Here is a 16,806-nt window from a genome sequence, read left to right on the forward strand (position 1 = left end):
TTTGTCTCCATAAAGAGATGTGTGTGGGTTTCTGTCATGTGATCCCAAGAGTGCTGGCTGCTCAGGAAAGGAAGAAAGTAGCTGACTGCTCAGAAAGGAGAGTGTCCTGGGGATTCTATGACCCAGAGAAAGCACAGCCTGAGTCTCTAAGAGCATGGCTTCAGGGTAAATGGCTGCATGCATTGGAAAGAGGAGGGCCATCCCATCTGCAGGCCTGGTCTGGCTCCAGCTCTGCCACCCTCGAGCTGTGTGACACTAGGTCTTGAAGTCTCACTGTCTTCTGCAGTCTGTAAAGCAAGTGAATTGGATGAGATGATCTCTGAGAAGCATTTCTGTTTTAATGCTCTAAAAAGTGAATCCATGGGCTTAGCAAACTCCAGAACCCAAAGAGATAGGAATAAGTGACTTGTGACATTTAGATGAGATCTATAATGCCAGACAGCATAGTGACTAAGGAGAGAGGCTTGGCAGGTAAAGCCTTGCCCTTTCCCTGACACCTAATTTCAGAGGCCAGTTTAGGATTGACAGGCTGGCCAGTGGGCTATTAAAACCTCATGTTGCAAAAAGGTCAAAGTGTCAAATGATGATGATGATGACTAGTCTTGATTTACTGAGTCTCGATTTTGCTTAGCCTTGTGCTAAGCACTTTAAACATATCATCGCATTAAATGCACACAACAATTTGCAAGGAGGTTCTATCATTGTCTTTATTTTACAAATGGAGAAATAAGGGAAATGATCACATAACTCCCAGTGTGATATTTGGGACGCAAGACAGACTGCATTGAAGTTAGATTTGGAACTCAGATGCTCTTAATCACCATCAGTTAGTCTTCCGACACAATAGAATTTAGACTCAAACACAGACATCTGTCATCTGGACAATTTCATAAGACTTCCGGGTGGGCCCATCACCAGCAGGTGCAACCCAGATCCCTTGGGCAAGGCACATGTGACCACCAGACAGCTGCAGGAAACCTAAGCACACACGGAGCTGAAATCGAGCCAGGTAGCACCTGTTTGTTGAACACTCTGGGGGTGCTTGGTTCCAGAGGCAAGGCAAGGTGAACATCAGGTAAGAGATGTAACCTTTGCCCTTAGTAGTCCTGTCAGGCTGAGTATGCATATGTGATATGCTCTGGTGTGTCAAGGAAGAAAGGGAAACAAAGGATGGTGCCCCTCAGTGGACACAGGAAAGGAATTATGGGTAAAGTGCTAGGCCATCCCTACTCCCATTGGGGAGTCTGATTCCCATCCACAACGAGCCGAGAAGTATAATTTTTTTTTTTTTTGAGATGGAGTTTTGCTCTAGCTGCTCAGGCTGGAGTGCAATGGTGTGACCTCAGCTCACCGTAACCTCCACCTCCCATGTTCAAGTGATTCTCCTGCCTCAGCTTCCCGAGTAGCTGGAAATACAGGCATGTACCATCACGCCAGCTAATTTTGTATTTTTAGTAGAGACCAGGTTTCTTCATGTTGGTCAGGCTGGTCTTGAACTCCTGACCTCAGGTGATCTGCCCACCTTGGCCTCCCAAAGTGCTGGGATTACAGGCATGAACCACCATGCCTGGCCTGAGAAGTATGATCTCACACACTTCATAGCACTCTGGAAATGTCCGAGTGGAAGAGTCACCCATAAAAACAAGCACAGTTTTCTCCAGGATTGGAGGTCCTAATTTTTTTTTTTTTTTTTAATTAAAAAAGCAGTTTTATTGGATCTATCATGGTTCACAAATGGAGAAACCTGATGGTTTGCCAATGCACAGTTCTGGTCTCCAAAGACGGCCCCCAGGGGGTTGTTATTATACACAAAGATGACCTGAAGATGAATGCAAAGCCATTCATTCATTCATTCACACATGCATGTATTCTGCAAATGCGTGTCAAAGCCTACCACAAGCCAGGCACTCGGTTGGCGGCTAGGAGTACAAAGATAAATAAGACACAGTTCCAGGCCAGGCGCGGCGGCTCACGCCTATAATCCCAGCGCTTTGGGAGGCAGAGGCGGGCAGATCACTTGAGGTCAGGAGTTCAAGACCAGCCTGGCTAACATGGTGAAACCCTGTCTCTCCTAAAAATACAAAAATTAGTGGGGTGTGGTGGTGGGCGCCTATAGTCCCAGCTACTTGGGAGGCTGAGGCAAGAGAATCACCTGAACCCGGGAGGCAGAGGTTGCAGCGAGTCGAGATTGTGCCACTGCACCCCAGACTGGGTGACAGAGGGAGACTTTGTATCAAAAAAAAAAAAAAAAGCCCGGGTGTGGTGGCTCACGCCTGTAATCCAAGCACTTTGGAGGCCAAGGCGGGCAGATTATCTGAGGTCGGGAGTTCAAGACCAGCCTGACCAACATGGTGAAACCCCGTCTTTAAATAAATAAATAAATAAATAAAAGGTCAAGAGATCAAGACCATCCTGGTCAACATGGTGAAATCCCATCTCTACTAAAAATACAAAAAATTAGCTGGGCATAGTGGCGCGTGCCTGTAATCCCAGCTACTCAGGAGGCTGAGGCAGGAGAATTGCCTGAACCCAGGAGGCGGAAGTTGCGGTGAGCCGAGATCGCGCCATTGCACTCCAGCCTGGGTAACAAGAGCAAAACTCCGTCTCAAAAAATATATAAATAAACAAATAAATAAATAAATAAAAAAGACACAGTTCCTGTCCTCCTGTCCTTCAAGGGCTCAGAGTCTAGGGAGGGAGAGGTATGTTCCAGCGTGGTGGGACCACAAAGAAGAAATGAATACCCTAAAGGTAGGGTAGGAAAAGCTTCCTGGACAGGTGGCATTGAGCTGGAGCTCACAGGATGGGAGAATTTACTAGCTGAAAACAGTGAAAGGCGTTTCATACAGAAGGAACAACAATGTGAAATGGCCAATCAACTCGAAGGGGCAAGGCCTGTTCAGAAATGGCGAAATGTTTAGAATGATCAAAAGGGCATAAGTGAAAGGGACATAGTAAGGGATTATGAGTCTGTAGAAGGGTGGTAGTAATAGCAGGTATGAAAAGAGAGAATTGCCAAATCTTCTGTGGGACTAGGTATGAAAGGAAAGAAAGACCAGGTGCGGTGGCTCACGCCTGTAATCCCAGCACTTTGGGAGGCTGAGGTGAGTGGATCACCTGAGGTCAGAAGTTCAAGACCAGCCTGGCTAACATGGTGAAACCCTGTTTCTACTAAAAATACAAAAAATTAGCAGGGCGTGGTGATATGCCTATAATCCCAGCTACTCGGGAGGCTGAGGCAGGAGAATCGCTTGAACCCAGGAGGTGGAGGTTGCAGTGAGCTGAGCTCGAATCATTACACTCTAGCTTGGGCAACGAGATGGAAACTGAAAAAAGAAAGGAAGGAAGGAAGGAAGAAAACAAAAAAAATCTGCTGTCAGTCCCGGGAATTAAGAGTAAGAAGGGGGCCGAGTGCAGTGGCTCACGCCTATAAATCCCAGCACTTTGGGAAGCTGAGGTGGGTGGATCACAAGGTCAGGAGTTTGAGACCAGCTTGACCAACATGTTGAAACCCCATCTCTACTAAAAATACAAAAATTAGCCGGGTGTGGTGGCGCATGCCTGTAATCCAAGCTACTCGGGAGGATGAGGCAGGAGAATTGCTTGAACCCTGGAGGCGGAGGTTGCAGTGAGCTGATTGTGCCACTGCACTCCAGCCTGGGCAACAAGAGTGAAACTCTGTCTCAAAAAAAAAAAAAAAGAAAAAAGTAAGAAGGGCCACAGCACTTCTTACTTCAATCTGGCCATTTGAAGAATATCACACAAAGAAAGAAGCAAGCCAGTGAAGACAGTGCAATGCTGTGTGCTGCCGGAGGCACGCCTGGTGTTATGTAAGTGACGGCTTCGGGTTGAACAGTTCTCTGATGTGTGAGCCATCCAGCAGATAACGTAGCGCTACAGCTTAGGCCATGTTTGGGGAGCAGCACGGCAGGCTTATGGATGTAATGTAAGGAAGCAGGAAGGAAGCCCCAGGTAATGGGTTCGCCCCGACTGGAGAGCAGTTTGGCCACAAGATTGGGAGTTTGGTGACATGGTAGAAAGGAGTGCTCCTAGAAAAACAGGCTAAAATGAAGCTTGAGGCAGGACGGCAATGTTATCAAGGGGCCTTGAAAATAAGGTCACACTGGATACAGTGGCTCACACCTGTAATCCCAGCACTTTGAGAGGCCAAGGTGGCAGATTACTTGAGGTCAGAAGTTTGAGACCAGTCCGGCCAATGTGGCGAAACCGTGTCTCTACTAAAAATACAAAAAATTATCCAGCATGGTGGTGGGTGCCTGTAATTCCAGCTATTCAGGAGGCTGAGGCAGGAGAATTGCTTGAACCCAGGAGGTGGTCGTTGCAGTGAACTGAGATCTCGCCACTGCATTCCAGCCTGGGGACAGAGTGAGACTCCATCTCAATAAAAAGAAAAGAAGAGAAAAGAAAAGGAAAAGACAAGAAAAAACATTTGCATTTGGCAAGATCAACTTGGAAGCTTGAGTGCTTGGAGGTGCGGAGAAGGGGACAAGAGTATTTAACTCACCTTGCAGATTCGAGGTAATTGGAAAATAAAATGACAACTGCCTGCTTTCTAGTGCCTGCTTTCTGCGAGGCACCTACCTGGCCACTTTAAATACTTCTGCTCATTTCTTTTTCATAACAACTTACAAAAGAGATACTTTATGATTCACATTTTACAGAAACAGAAACCAGGCTGAGAGAAGTTAGGTAGCTTGCCCAAGCCTCATGGCTGGTGAATGGCAGAATTTGGTTGTAAACACCAGATCTGTCTCTCAATTTTGTGTTCTCTTACCCCCAACGTTTTATTTCAAAACATTTCAAACCTACAAAATTGCTGAAACATAGTACACCTGTTCATTTACTCTTCATCTGGAGTCTCCTGAGCTTTATTAAAGCCACATCACCTCACCTCCTCTAAGGTACTGGTTGGGGTGTGACTGGTACATGGCACAAAATCTGGGATCTGATAGAAGGAAGACATGGGGAAGCAGAGGCGGGAGGATCACCTGAGGTCAGGAATTCAAGACCAGACTGGCCAAATGGTGAAACCCCATCTCTACCAAAAATACGAAACTTAGTCGGGTGTGTTGGTGCACGCCTCTAAGCCTAGCTACTTGGGAGGCTGAGGCAGGAGAATCACTTGAACCCAGGAGGCAGAGGTTGCGGTGAGCCGATATCGCACCATTGCACTCCAGCCGGGGCAACTAGAGCGAAACTCCGGCTCAAAAAAATAAATAATAAATTAAATCCTGATTCTACTACTTGAAATATCTCCTCTGTAAAATGGACATAACCCTACCAATCTCAAAAGGTTGTAAGAAGTGCATGGACTCACTTTAAAGCAGTACTGATATAAAGCGCATCAGTCACACCCCTTCTAAGGCTTCACAGGGAAAGACGAGAAGCTAGAAAGAGTACGAAGACCTTGTCTTGTTCTGCTTTTAGCTCCAGAATTTGGCGAGGAGCACAGGACTTTATTGATCGACTTCTACTCCATTTGGCTCCCCAAAGGATTTAAAATGGTAGCCACGGGAATAGCAGAGTACTCTCCTTCAACTGGGGAGGAATATCAAATGAGGTTAATAGGCCGGACGCGATGGCTCACGCCTGTAATTCTAGCACTTTGGGAGGCCAAAGCAGGCGGATCACTTGAGATCAGGAGTTCAAGACCAGCCTAGCCAACATAGTGAAACCCCGTTTCTACTAAAAATACAAAAATTAGCGGGGCGTGGTGGTGGGCACCTGTAATCCCAAGCTACTCGGAAGGCTGAGGCAGGAGAATCGCTTGAACCCGGTAGGCGGAGGTTGCAGTGAGCTGAGATCGCGCCACTGCACTCCAGCCTGGGTGACAGGGCGAGACTCCGACTCAAAACCACCACCACCAAATGAAGTTTATATTCCACAGTGCTGTGGGCTAGACAGTTAACACAGAGTTTAAACAGGCGGCTATCAAGCGTCCCGGATTTCAAGAAATCTAGTTTGTCTGTCGCGCCAAGCAGCCAACTGGAGTGGCACTGTGGGTTCTATTTACACCGTTATGAGAAAAACCTACGGCAGAGAAAAAATCGCTGTCTGGGATCGCAGAGCGCCCATCTACAGCAGCCAGCGCACCCAAACCCCACACGGCGAGGTCCCGCGGCTTTCAGGAAACTACGGGGAGGAGGGGGCCGGGTGGCGCCTATGGCGCGGGGGACGCTGGGAGTGTTAGTCTGCGCCGGCCTCCGAGGGCGGGGTCCGAGGGCGGGGCTCTCAGGCCGCGGGGGTGGGTGGGTCGCTGCGCGCCGGGGCTCGCCCCGGCGTTTCCGGTCGCAGGTGGGCTCTGGAGGAGGAGGGGCTCCGCGGCGGACGCGCGCGAGGCCGTCTGGGAAAAAGGGAGGTGTGAACGGGTGCGCGCGCAGCGAGCCGGCAGTAGCGGCGGAGATGGAGGAAGGAGGTCGGGACAAGGCGCCGGTGCAGCCCCAGCAGTCCCCGGCGGCGGCCCCCGGCGGCGCGGACGAGAAGCCGAGCGGCAAGGAACGGCGGGATGCCGGGGACAAGGACAAAGAGCAGGAGCTGGTGAGGCGCGGCCCGGAGAGCTGGCGGAGGAGGCCGCGGGGCTGAGTCACGGTGGCTCCGCAGGCCTTAGCCCCGACTCCCAATGGCCCCACCGCGCCAGGGAGAGGGCCGTTGGGGCGATCCCCGGGACTCCCGGCACCCTGCCTCTCTGCTCCTCATTCTCCGTTCCGCGCTGTCACCTCTGCCGTCCCCACCAACCCTCACCACCGCCGCGTGAGGTGGGCTCGGGCGGGTCATTGTCTCCTCCGTTTCCTAGAGTGGTATTCAGGTAGACTGGTTCAGAACCCAGGCTGATTTCCCACCACGGCTTCCCGTTCCTACTCTGTTTCCTTGTCCACCTGGCCCCTCCTAAGGAGGCAGGCTTCTTCTCCACTTGCCCCGGGTAAGTGGGAGGAGGACGTCTTTGGGATTCCTTCTCTTCATGAGCGTGTTTCTCCCAATCCTCCAGTCCGAGGAGGATAAACAGCTTCAAGATGAACTAGAGATGCTCGTGGAACGACTGGGGGTGAGTCACGATGTGAACATGATTCGGTGCACGTTTGGCTCTTTTCCACCTGTTTTATTCCGTTTTGAGGCAACTCCTGTGTGCGGTGGGCTGTATTGTAGGGTCAGTGTTACGGTGATGTTGGGAGGCAGGAGAATTACAAAGGGTATTTGTACAGTTCTGCAGCTTTTTTTGTGGGAGAAGCAGAGTTCCTAACTCTTAACTTGGGTCATTTGTTTCTGTGCCAGGCAGGGTGCAGGGAGTTAAGGAAACAGATGAATGAATAAGACACAGCTATTTCCTTGGGGGAGTTGTTAAGTTAAATATCTCTGTATTATGACTTGGAGGGGTGTGAATCCTTTTTGTCTGAGCCCTATCATCTTTTGATCAGGAGAAGGACACATCCCTGTATCGACCAGCGCTGGAGGAATTGCGAAGGCAGATTCGTTCTTCTACGACTTCCATGACTTCAGTGCCCAAGCCTCTCAAATTTCTGCGTCCACACTATGGCAAACTAAAGGAAATCTATGAGAACATGGCCCCTGGGGAGAATAAGGTAAAACTGTTTCAAACCTGGTGGAGGCCTCCTTTAGGAATTCTTTTTACCCAGACCATGGGGCTCGTTGTGAGTCACAGGAAGCCTGATAGACCTAAGGCCTGATCTATTTGAGCAGAGTTCATCATGGTCAAAATGTCCACAAAAGAGCTGAGAGGAGGATCAACTTCTCAGAAGACACTGTTTCTGTCATTTGTGTTGGACTTCAGGGTTTCATTAGCATGGGTTATTTTTAACTTATGTTTAACCTTGATTTTTCTTTCCTTCTCTCCCATGTACATTCATCTCTAAAATATGCTCCACATTCAGCCACTTCTCTGCCTGCTGGTACAACCCTAATCCTGGAGATGTTCAGTTTTCGCATGGGCTGTTGCAGCGCCTCTTAACTGGCGTTCTGCTTTTGTCCTTTTCTCTTACACAGTCTGTCTTTCACATAGCACCTGTCCTGATCTTTCTTGGTTATGGGTCTTTTCTGCTTTATAGTTTATAATTGTAATTAAACTAAAATTAAGAGCCTTCATTTTTCTCCACATTATCCCTTGTTTATCACCCTTCAGCTGTGTTAATTTAAAAGGGAGGTAGTGGCCGGGCACGATGGCTCACACCTGTAACCCCAACACTTTGGGAGGCTGAGGTGGGTGGATCACTTGAGGTCAGGAGTTAAAGACCAGCCTGGCCAACATGGTGAAATCCCGTCTCTACTAAAAATACAAAAAAAAAAATTAGCCAGACTTGGTGGCGGGCGCCTGTAATCCCAGCTATGCAGGAGGCTGAGGCAGGAGAATCACTTGAACTGGCAGGCAGCGGTTCCATTGAGCCAAGAGCACACCATTGCACTGCAGCCTGGGTGACAAGAGCGACTGTCTCAAAAAAAAAATGGCTGGGCGTGGTGCTCACGCCTGTAATCCCAGCACTTTGGGAGGCCGAGGCGGGTGGATCATGAGGTCAAGAGATCGAGACCATCCCGGTCAACATGGTGAAACCCCGTCTCTACTAAAAATACAAAAAATTAGCTGGGCATGGTGGCGCATGCCTGTAATCCCAGCTACTCAGGAGGCTGAGGCAGGAGAATTGCCTGAACCCAGGAGGCGGAGGTTGTGGTGAGCCGAGATCGCGCCATTGCACTCCAGCCAGGGTAACAAGAGCGAAACTCTGTCTCAAAATAAAAAAAAAAAAAAATGGAGATAGCAACACCAACCTTGGTTTTTGTGAGGTGTGGCTTAGATAACATGTTAAATTTTTGGTACTATATACATAGTTAATTTGGGAGACAATGATCTTGATTCCATAATGCATGCTCCCCTAATGCTGGACTGTTGGGTTTGACTTCAAAGGAATGTTTTCTTTATAGCGTTTTGCTGCTGACATCATCTCTGTCTTGGCCATGACCATGAGTGGGGAACGCGAGTGCCTCAAGTATCGGCTAGTGGGCTCCCAGGAGGAATTGGCATCATGGGGTCATGAGTATGTCAGGTAAGATCTTTTCTTCTTGGGACTCTGAAGGGGGCTCTGAGTCTCTAAGATAATTTAGAATTCAGAGTACTGTCTATCTTGGAGAATCTGTGCAGTGAATTTCCCAGACACTGCATGTCTTGACCCACAGAGAAGTGCGTCCCTGAAGCTGTACTTAATGGTCTGGGTGTATCTGTAGGCATCTGGCAGGAGAGGTGGCTAAGGAGTGGCAGGAGCTGGATGACACGGAGAAGGTACAGCGGGAGCCACTGCTCACTCTGGTGAAGGAAATCGTCCCCTATAACATGGCCCACAATGCAGAGCATGAGGCCTGCGACCTGCTTATGGAAATTGAGCAGGTGGACATGCTGGAGAAGGACATTGATGAGAATGCATACGCAAAGGTCTGCCTTTATCTCACCAGGTGAGTGAACACGGGAGGGATGGGTGGCAGGTGTGTCCTCCTCAGCACCTCTCTCGCAACTATGCCTCCTCTATTTTGCCAGAACATTTCCTCAAGCATAGCATCACGCTGTAGTTAATCTGTTGATGTCTGTGAGTTTCTTGAGGACAGAGACTTTGTGTCTTCTTAGTAGTTCTAACATCTAGCACAGTGCCTGGTGTATAGTAGGTACTCACTGTTTATTTTGGGTAAGTGAATTCAATGGGGAAAATGAGTGTGTGGGGCTTTCTGAATTCTTTATTACTTTTACTTTTGTAGTTGTGTGAATTACGTGCCTGAGCCTGAGAACTCAGCACTACTGCGTTGTGCCCTGGGTGTGTTCCGAAAGTTTAGCCGCTTCCCTGAAGCTCTGAGATTGGCACTGATGCTCAATGACATGGAGTTAGTAGAAGACATCTTCACCTCCTGCAAGGACGTGTATGTAGGGAAGAAGCTGGCAAAGGAAGAGATAAGCCCACGATTAGGGAATTTGCATGAAGAGCTGGGAGCTGTAGTTTCCGGTGAGGGCTCGAGGGTGTTTTCCTGTGCCCTTAGTGGGCAGTAGTGAGCAGATGTGTGGGCTCTCTCCACAGGGTAGTACAGAAACAGATGGCATTCATGCTAGGCCGGCATGGGGTGTTCCTGGAGCTGAGTGAAGATGTAGAGGAGTATGAGGACCTGACAGAGATCATGTCCAATGTACAGCTCAACAGCAACTTCTTGGCCTTAGCTCGGGAGGTGAGACTGCTCATTGTTCCTCGAGGCCTTTTGATTGTAATTCTACCTTCCATTTTACCTCCCTGACTCTACCTCTGACTAGACTCTCCTTGATTAGAATTGCCATTCAGTGGGATAGCAGAAGGGACAGCTGGGGGAGTTCTAGGGGAGCAGTTGTGACCCTCTGACTTCTCTTCAGCTGGACATCATGGAGCCCAAGGTGCCTGATGACATCTACAAAACTCACCTAGAGAACAACAGTGAGTAGCCCTCTCTATGTATGAGAATTGGGGGATTGTAGTTAGGCCCCTTGTACTGAGAGTGATGGCTTGGCCAACATGCTTCTCCTACTGAGCTCAGAATTCCCATGAACCTCTTTTTTGGGTCACTGCTTGGGGATATAGTTAGAAGATACTGAGGGACTAGCTCAGAACCAGAGACCAGCCGCCATGCTGTGTTTCTTTCTCGTCCTACCTGAAACCTTTCCTTACTTTTCCTTTCCCTCCTTTGCAGGGTTTGGGGGCAGTGGCTCTCAGGTGGACTCTGCCCGCATGAACCTGGCCTCCTCTTTTGTGAATGGCTTTGTGAATGCAGCTTTTGGCCAAGACAAGCTGCTAACAGATGATGGCAACAAATGGCTTTACAAGAACAAGGACCACGGTATAACTCTCTTCCCGTTTTGTCTTTTGTTTTGCTTTGATCACTCCTTTTGTCCTCTTGGAGCCATAATCCGACAAGAGATCCATCATGCATTTCTTGGGAGAGCTCTTTATGATAACAGGATCCTCAGGATAGGGCCATTTTAAGACTAATAGATTCTTCCTTGGTATAGGAATGTTGAGTGCAGCTGCATCCCTTGGCATGATTCTGCTGTGGGATGTGGATGGTGGCCTCACCCAGATTGACAAGTACCTGTACTCCTCTGAGGACTATATCAAGGTTGGTCTGGATACAGCCCGCTTGTGGGGATGTCCCCCTTCCATATTCTGGTGCCTAGCGGTGCCTCTCCTTCACTGATGAGGTCTGCCCAGTTTCTAACTCCAGTTAAGGCGGGTGCTGCAATGAGGCCCATGTTGCATCCTTTGTGGTGAGGAAGGTAGAGTATCCTGAGTGAAGAATCTGTTTGCTCTTTGTAGTCAGGAGCTCTTCTTGCCTGTGGCATAGTGAACTCTGGGGTCCGGAATGAGTGTGACCCTGCTCTGGCACTGCTCTCAGACTATGTTCTCCACAACAGCAACACCATGAGACTTGGTTCCATCTTTGGGTAAGGTTCCTTGCTTGTCTTTCTGGTAGTGCTCAGCCTGTGCACTCTGGAGAACAGGAACTGGGCCCTTTTCACCTGTATTGCCAAGGGCTATCACTGTGCCTATTGGGTATTTGGCTCTTGGTGAATGTTTGTTGAGATGGTGAATGAATGACCGGTCCTCTTTTTGTTCTCTTCTTGGTGTATCCTTGGATATCCTTGCTGTATCCATGGGACTGCCTCTCCGTGGCTTTTGCAGACTAGGCTTGGCCTATGCTGGTTCAAATCGTGAAGATGTCCTAACACTGCTGCTGCCTGTGATGGGAGATTCAAAGTCTAGCATGGAGGTGAGTAGAAGCTATTGAGCATTTAGAGTAAGTGGAGAAGGTGCTTTGAGTCCTACTTTCTGTGATAAATAATGAAAAAGAAGTATATGTTTGCATGCGTGTACATGCCTGTTTGTGTGTGTGTCGGGCTGTCACCTCTGTGAAACCCCTTGATCTGAGATTCTAAGCCTCTGGTGGTTTTAAGGCTAAAGAGTTAACATTTTAGGCCAGGTGCGGTGGCCCATGCCTGTAATCCCAGCACTTTGGGAGGCCGAAGTGGGCGAATCACTTGAGCTGAGGAGTTCGAGACGAACCTGGGCAACGTAGTGAAACCCCATCTCTACCAAAAATACAGAAAAAAATTAGCCGGGTGTGGTAATGGTAGTCCCAGCTACTAGGGAGGCTGAGGTGGGAGAATTGCTTGAACCTGGAGGTGGAGGTTATGGTGAGCTGAGAACACACCACTGCACTCCAGCCTGGGTAACAGAGTGAGACCCTGTCTTTAAAAAAAGAGAGTTAACATTTTACTATTGAGTTCTATCCCTTGGGTTCTCTGAGAGACTACTTGGACTAGAGTGAAGTATAACCTAACGCAGCCTGGGGTTGATGATTCTCTTCAGTATTTTAGTCATTGTCTAGCCTTAAATATAGTATGGTGGCTAGTGACATAGGTTTTAGAGTCAAAGACTGGGTTCAAATCTTGCCATCTCTGCTTATAATAGTATGATTGTGAACAAGTAATTCAATCTCTTTAGGCCACATTTTTCTCATTAATAAAAGGGGATAAGGCTGGGTGCAGTGGCTCATGCCTGTAATCCCAGCACTTTGGGAGGCTGAGGTGGGCGGATCACAAGGTCAGGAGTTCCAGACCAGCCTGACCAACATGGTGAAACCCCGTCTCTACTAAAAATACAAAACATTAGCCAGGTGTGGTGGCGCGCACCTGTAATCCCCTACTGGGGAGGCTGAGGCGTGAGAATCTCTTGAACCCGGAAGGCAGAGGTTGCAGTGAGTTAAGACTGCACCATTGCACTCTAGCCTGGGCAACAGAGGGAGACTCTGTCTCACAATAAATAAATAATAAATAAATAATAAAAGGGGATAACGGCCAGGTGCACTGGCTCATGCCTGTAATCCCAACACTTTGGGAGGCCGAGGCGGGCAGATCACGAGGTCAAGAGATCAAGACCATCCTGGCCAACATGGTGAAACTCCGTCTCTACTAAAAATACAAAAATTAGCTGCGCATGGTGGTGCTCGCCTGTAGTCCCAGCTATTCCGGAGGTTGAGGCAGGAGAATCGCTTGAACCTGGGAGGTGGAAGTTGCAGTGAGTCGAGATTGTGCCATTGCACTCCAGCCTGGTGACAGAACGAGACTCTGTCTCAAAAAAAAAAAAAAATGTTGGGGGGATAGCCTCAGGACCTGTGACCCTGAGGTGATGAGGATTAAATGTCAATAATAAGTGAAACAGTTGGCGTAGTGGCTGGCATATATTATGTACTCAATGAATAATGGCTACTATTGTTTTTTGATCTGCCATCAGAAAGGGATTGTAACCTAATGTTATTAGGAGAACATCTTGCAGTGGACTGTAGGAATAGGCTGTCTTGAATCAAGACATAAATGTTTTAACTTCCTGTGTGTAATTCAATTTCCTACCTCTAGGTGGCAGGTGTGACAGCTCTAGCCTGTGGAATGATAGCAGTGGGGTCCTGCAATGGAGATGTAACATCTACCATCCTTCAGACCATCATGGAGAAGTCAGAGACTGAGCTCAAGGACACTTATGCTCGTTGGCTTCCTCTTGGACTGGGTCTCAACCACCTGGGTGAGGAGATGTTTCAGTTTGGGCAAAGGGCTGACAGTAACTGGATACAACAGGGAGAGAATCATGTGTCTGGCTGTGCTGGATGGAGGCAAGTATCCTCTGACCCCTTGAATCTGTCCTGTAGGGAAGGGTGAGGCCATCGAGGCAATCCTGGCTGCACTGGAGGTTGTGTCAGAGCCATTCCGCAGTTTTGCCAACACACTGGTGGACGTGTGTGCATATGCAGGTCTGTGTCTTCATGAGGCCGTCTCGTGCGCCCCCAGTGACTCCTCACTTCTTTCTTGGTCCTTACTTTTAGGTTGTTTCTCCTTTCTCATTCATTCGGACCTGCTGTAGAGTCTTTAGTCTTCTGCTATTTTCCAGAGCTTTTCCTTGGTAACTTCTCATTTCTATCCATTCTTCCTCGCCGCCCTGCCGCAGGCTCTGGGAATGTGCTGAAGGTGCAGCAGCTGCTCCACATTTGTAGCGAACACTTTGACTCCAAAGAGAAGGAGGAGGACAAAGACAAGAAGGAAAAGAAGGACAAGGACAAAAAGGAAGCCCCCGCCGACATGGGAGCACATCAGGTCACATGGGCAGCTGCGCACCTTCAGAGGGAGGCTGTGAGGAGAGAGAAGCATGCAGGGGAGCTGGGTTTGGTTTTTGCTCTAGAGCCCCTCTGGGTATTGCCATGTATTGAAATAGCATGAGACTGTACATAAGGCGTGAGGGTGTTCCCCACAGGATGGCGTTTTATTTTCAGATGGGACTTGAGTCGGGGGTGACTGCTTTTTATTCCCTTGAACTTAGTGGGTTCTGCCGCCTCTTCAATTGCAGGGAGTGGCTGTTCTGGGGATTGCCCTTATTGCTATGGGGGAGGAGATTGGTGCAGAGATGGCACTACGAACCTTTGGCCATTTGGTGAGTACAGCATGAAGAAGATTGGAATATACTGGGTCTGGTGGCCTGGTGTTCCCCAGTGAAGACTTTTCTGATGGGTTTTCTTGGTGGAGAGGTGGTCTTTTTACTGTGTCTTTTTTTTTTTTTTTTGAGACGAGTCTTGCTCTGTTGCCCAGGCTGGAGTGCAGTGGCATGATCTGGGCTCACCACAACCTCCACCTCCTGAGTTCAAGCAATTCTCTGCTTCAGCCTCCCAAGTAGTTGGGATCACAGGCACCCACCACTGCACCCGCTAATTTTTGTATTTTTAGTAGAGACGTGGTTTCACTATCTTGGCCAGGCTGGTCTTGAACTCCTGACCTCATGATCCACCTGCCTCAGCCTCCCAAAGTGCTGGGATTACAGTGTGAGCCACTGTGCCTGGCAATTTTTGTATTTTTAGTAGAGATAGGGTTTTTACCATGTTGGCCAGGATGGACTCGATTTCTTGACCTCATGATCTGCCTGCCTCAGCTTCCCAGAGTGCTGGGATTACAGGCGTGAGCCACTGTGCCCGGCCTGTGGTGCCTTTTCTACAGATGCTAAGGCCCCCTTTTACCCACCAGTCCACTCTGTAATGGCACCTGTTTCACTGCCTTCCCCCTTACTGTTGTCCTTTCTTGGATCATCAGCTGAGATATGGGGAGCCTACACTCCGGAGGGCTGTACCTTTAGCACTGGCCCTCATCTCCGTTTCCAACCCACGACTCAACATCCTGGATACCCTAAGCAAATTCTCTCATGATGCTGATCCAGAAGTTTCTTACAACTCCATTTTTGCCATGGGCATGGTGGGCAGTGGTGAGTATCAGGCAGAAGAAGATCATAAGCCGCGGGGAAGATTTGAAGCCCCTTTTTTCACTTCTGTAATGCTTAACATTTTCAGGTACCAACAATGCCCGTCTGGCTGCGATGCTGCGCCAGTTGGCTCAATATCACGCCAAGGACCCCAACAACCTCTTCATGGTGCGCTTAGCACAGGTAAAGAGTAGAGCTCTTCTCAGAGCGTGCCGGGGAAGTATCCGGTGATGGAAGGAGGGACGTGGAATGTTGACCTAGGAGAAAAAATGTGACCAAGTGCCAGATTTCTGTTTGGCTGGGTTAGGTGATACCTCGTCAGTGATGACTCCTCACCTCTACTTCCTTCTGTTTTTTTCAGGGCCTGACACATTTAGGGAAGGGCACACTTACCCTCTGCCCCTACCACAGTGACCGGCAGCTTATGAGTCAAGTGGCTGTGGCTGGGCTGCTCACTGTGCTTGTCTCTTTCCTGGATGTTCGAAACAGTGAGTTCCTGTTAGAAGTTTTATATCACAGTATGTAGTGCTGACTCCACCCTTTCCAGGCCCACGTTGGCAGTTTAGGTTCAAGACCCAAGTTAGCTCTGTACCACTCCTAGGTTCCTGAGGTTCTTTGGGCTGGTGACATGAGACTTTCATCTCACACACTTTTGATCTGGCCCAAAGAGATTGGAGGATGATGTGCCCAGCATTTGCTCCTAAGTAACTGGGGAAACCCAATTTTCAAGTCTAAGGGCTGTAAGCAAAGTGAGGTGGGGGCATCTCTGGTTAGTAGTAGGGCACATGAGGGGAGGAGTATGGACTCAGTCGTATGACTGAGTGGTTAAAGGGCCAAGGCTGGGGTGGGCTCTCAGTGTTCTGGCCAGGCCTGCCCTTTTGTCTCTTAACTTTTTGTCCTGTCTGCTTCCCTCAGTTATTCTAGGTAAATCACACTATGTATTGTATGGGCTGGTGGCTGCCATGCAGCCCCGAATGCTGGTTACATTTGATGAGGAGCTGCGGCCATTGCCCGTGTCTGTCCGTGTGGGCCAGGTGAGAGGTTGAGTAGACGGGAGAATGTACATACAATTGCTTTGCTGAAACTGGCGTGGGCAGTGGGTGGTTGCTACTCTTCCATCCTTTTCAATTTTCTCACCCTACAGGCAGTGGATGTGGTGGGGCAGGCTGGCAAGCCCAAGACCATCACAGGGTTCCAGACACATACAACCCCAGTGTTGCTGGCCCACGGGGAACGGGCAGAATTGGCCACCGAGGAGTTTCTTCCTGTTACCCCCATTCTGGAAGGTTTTGTTATCCTTCGGAAGAACCCCAATTATGATCTCTAAGTGACCACCAGGGGCTCTGAACAGCTGATGTATCAGCGGGCCATGCATCCTGTTGCCAAGGGTAGACACAGCTGCAGACTTCTGGGGGAATTGTTGCCTCCTGCTCTTTTGTTACTGAGTGAGATAATGTTGTTCAATAAAGACCTTTATCCCCAA

General features: G+C 49.0%; 1 protein-coding gene across 1 annotated transcript; it reads left to right on the forward strand.

Annotated features, from left to right (window-relative positions):
* The first annotated feature begins 6,397 nt into the window (after positions 1–6,397).
* Positions 6,398–16,806, forward strand: PSMD2 (proteasome 26S subunit ubiquitin receptor, non-ATPase 2). Its single transcript, XM_012457453.3, has 21 exons — positions 6,398–6,558; positions 7,007–7,063; positions 7,434–7,598; positions 8,950–9,071; positions 9,250–9,474; positions 9,772–9,930; positions 10,086–10,230; positions 10,409–10,469; positions 10,723–10,869; positions 11,042–11,148; positions 11,346–11,473; positions 11,712–11,799; positions 13,445–13,607; positions 13,732–13,833; positions 14,028–14,173; positions 14,424–14,507; positions 15,158–15,326; positions 15,412–15,506; positions 15,685–15,811; positions 16,239–16,357; positions 16,468–16,806. The coding sequence occupies exons 1-21, from the start codon at positions 6,424–6,426 to the stop codon at positions 16,648–16,650; spliced, it is 2,727 nt and encodes a 908-aa protein (XP_012312876.1). The 5' UTR covers positions 6,398–6,423; the 3' UTR covers positions 16,651–16,806.

This window comes from Aotus nancymaae, unplaced genomic scaffold (assembly GCF_030222135.1).
Source record: "Aotus nancymaae isolate 86718 unplaced genomic scaffold, 86718_ANA_hifiasm-v0.15.2.pri h1tg000067l, whole genome shotgun sequence".
In the NCBI taxonomy this organism is placed as follows: Eukaryota; Metazoa; Chordata; class Mammalia; order Primates; family Aotidae; genus Aotus; species Aotus nancymaae.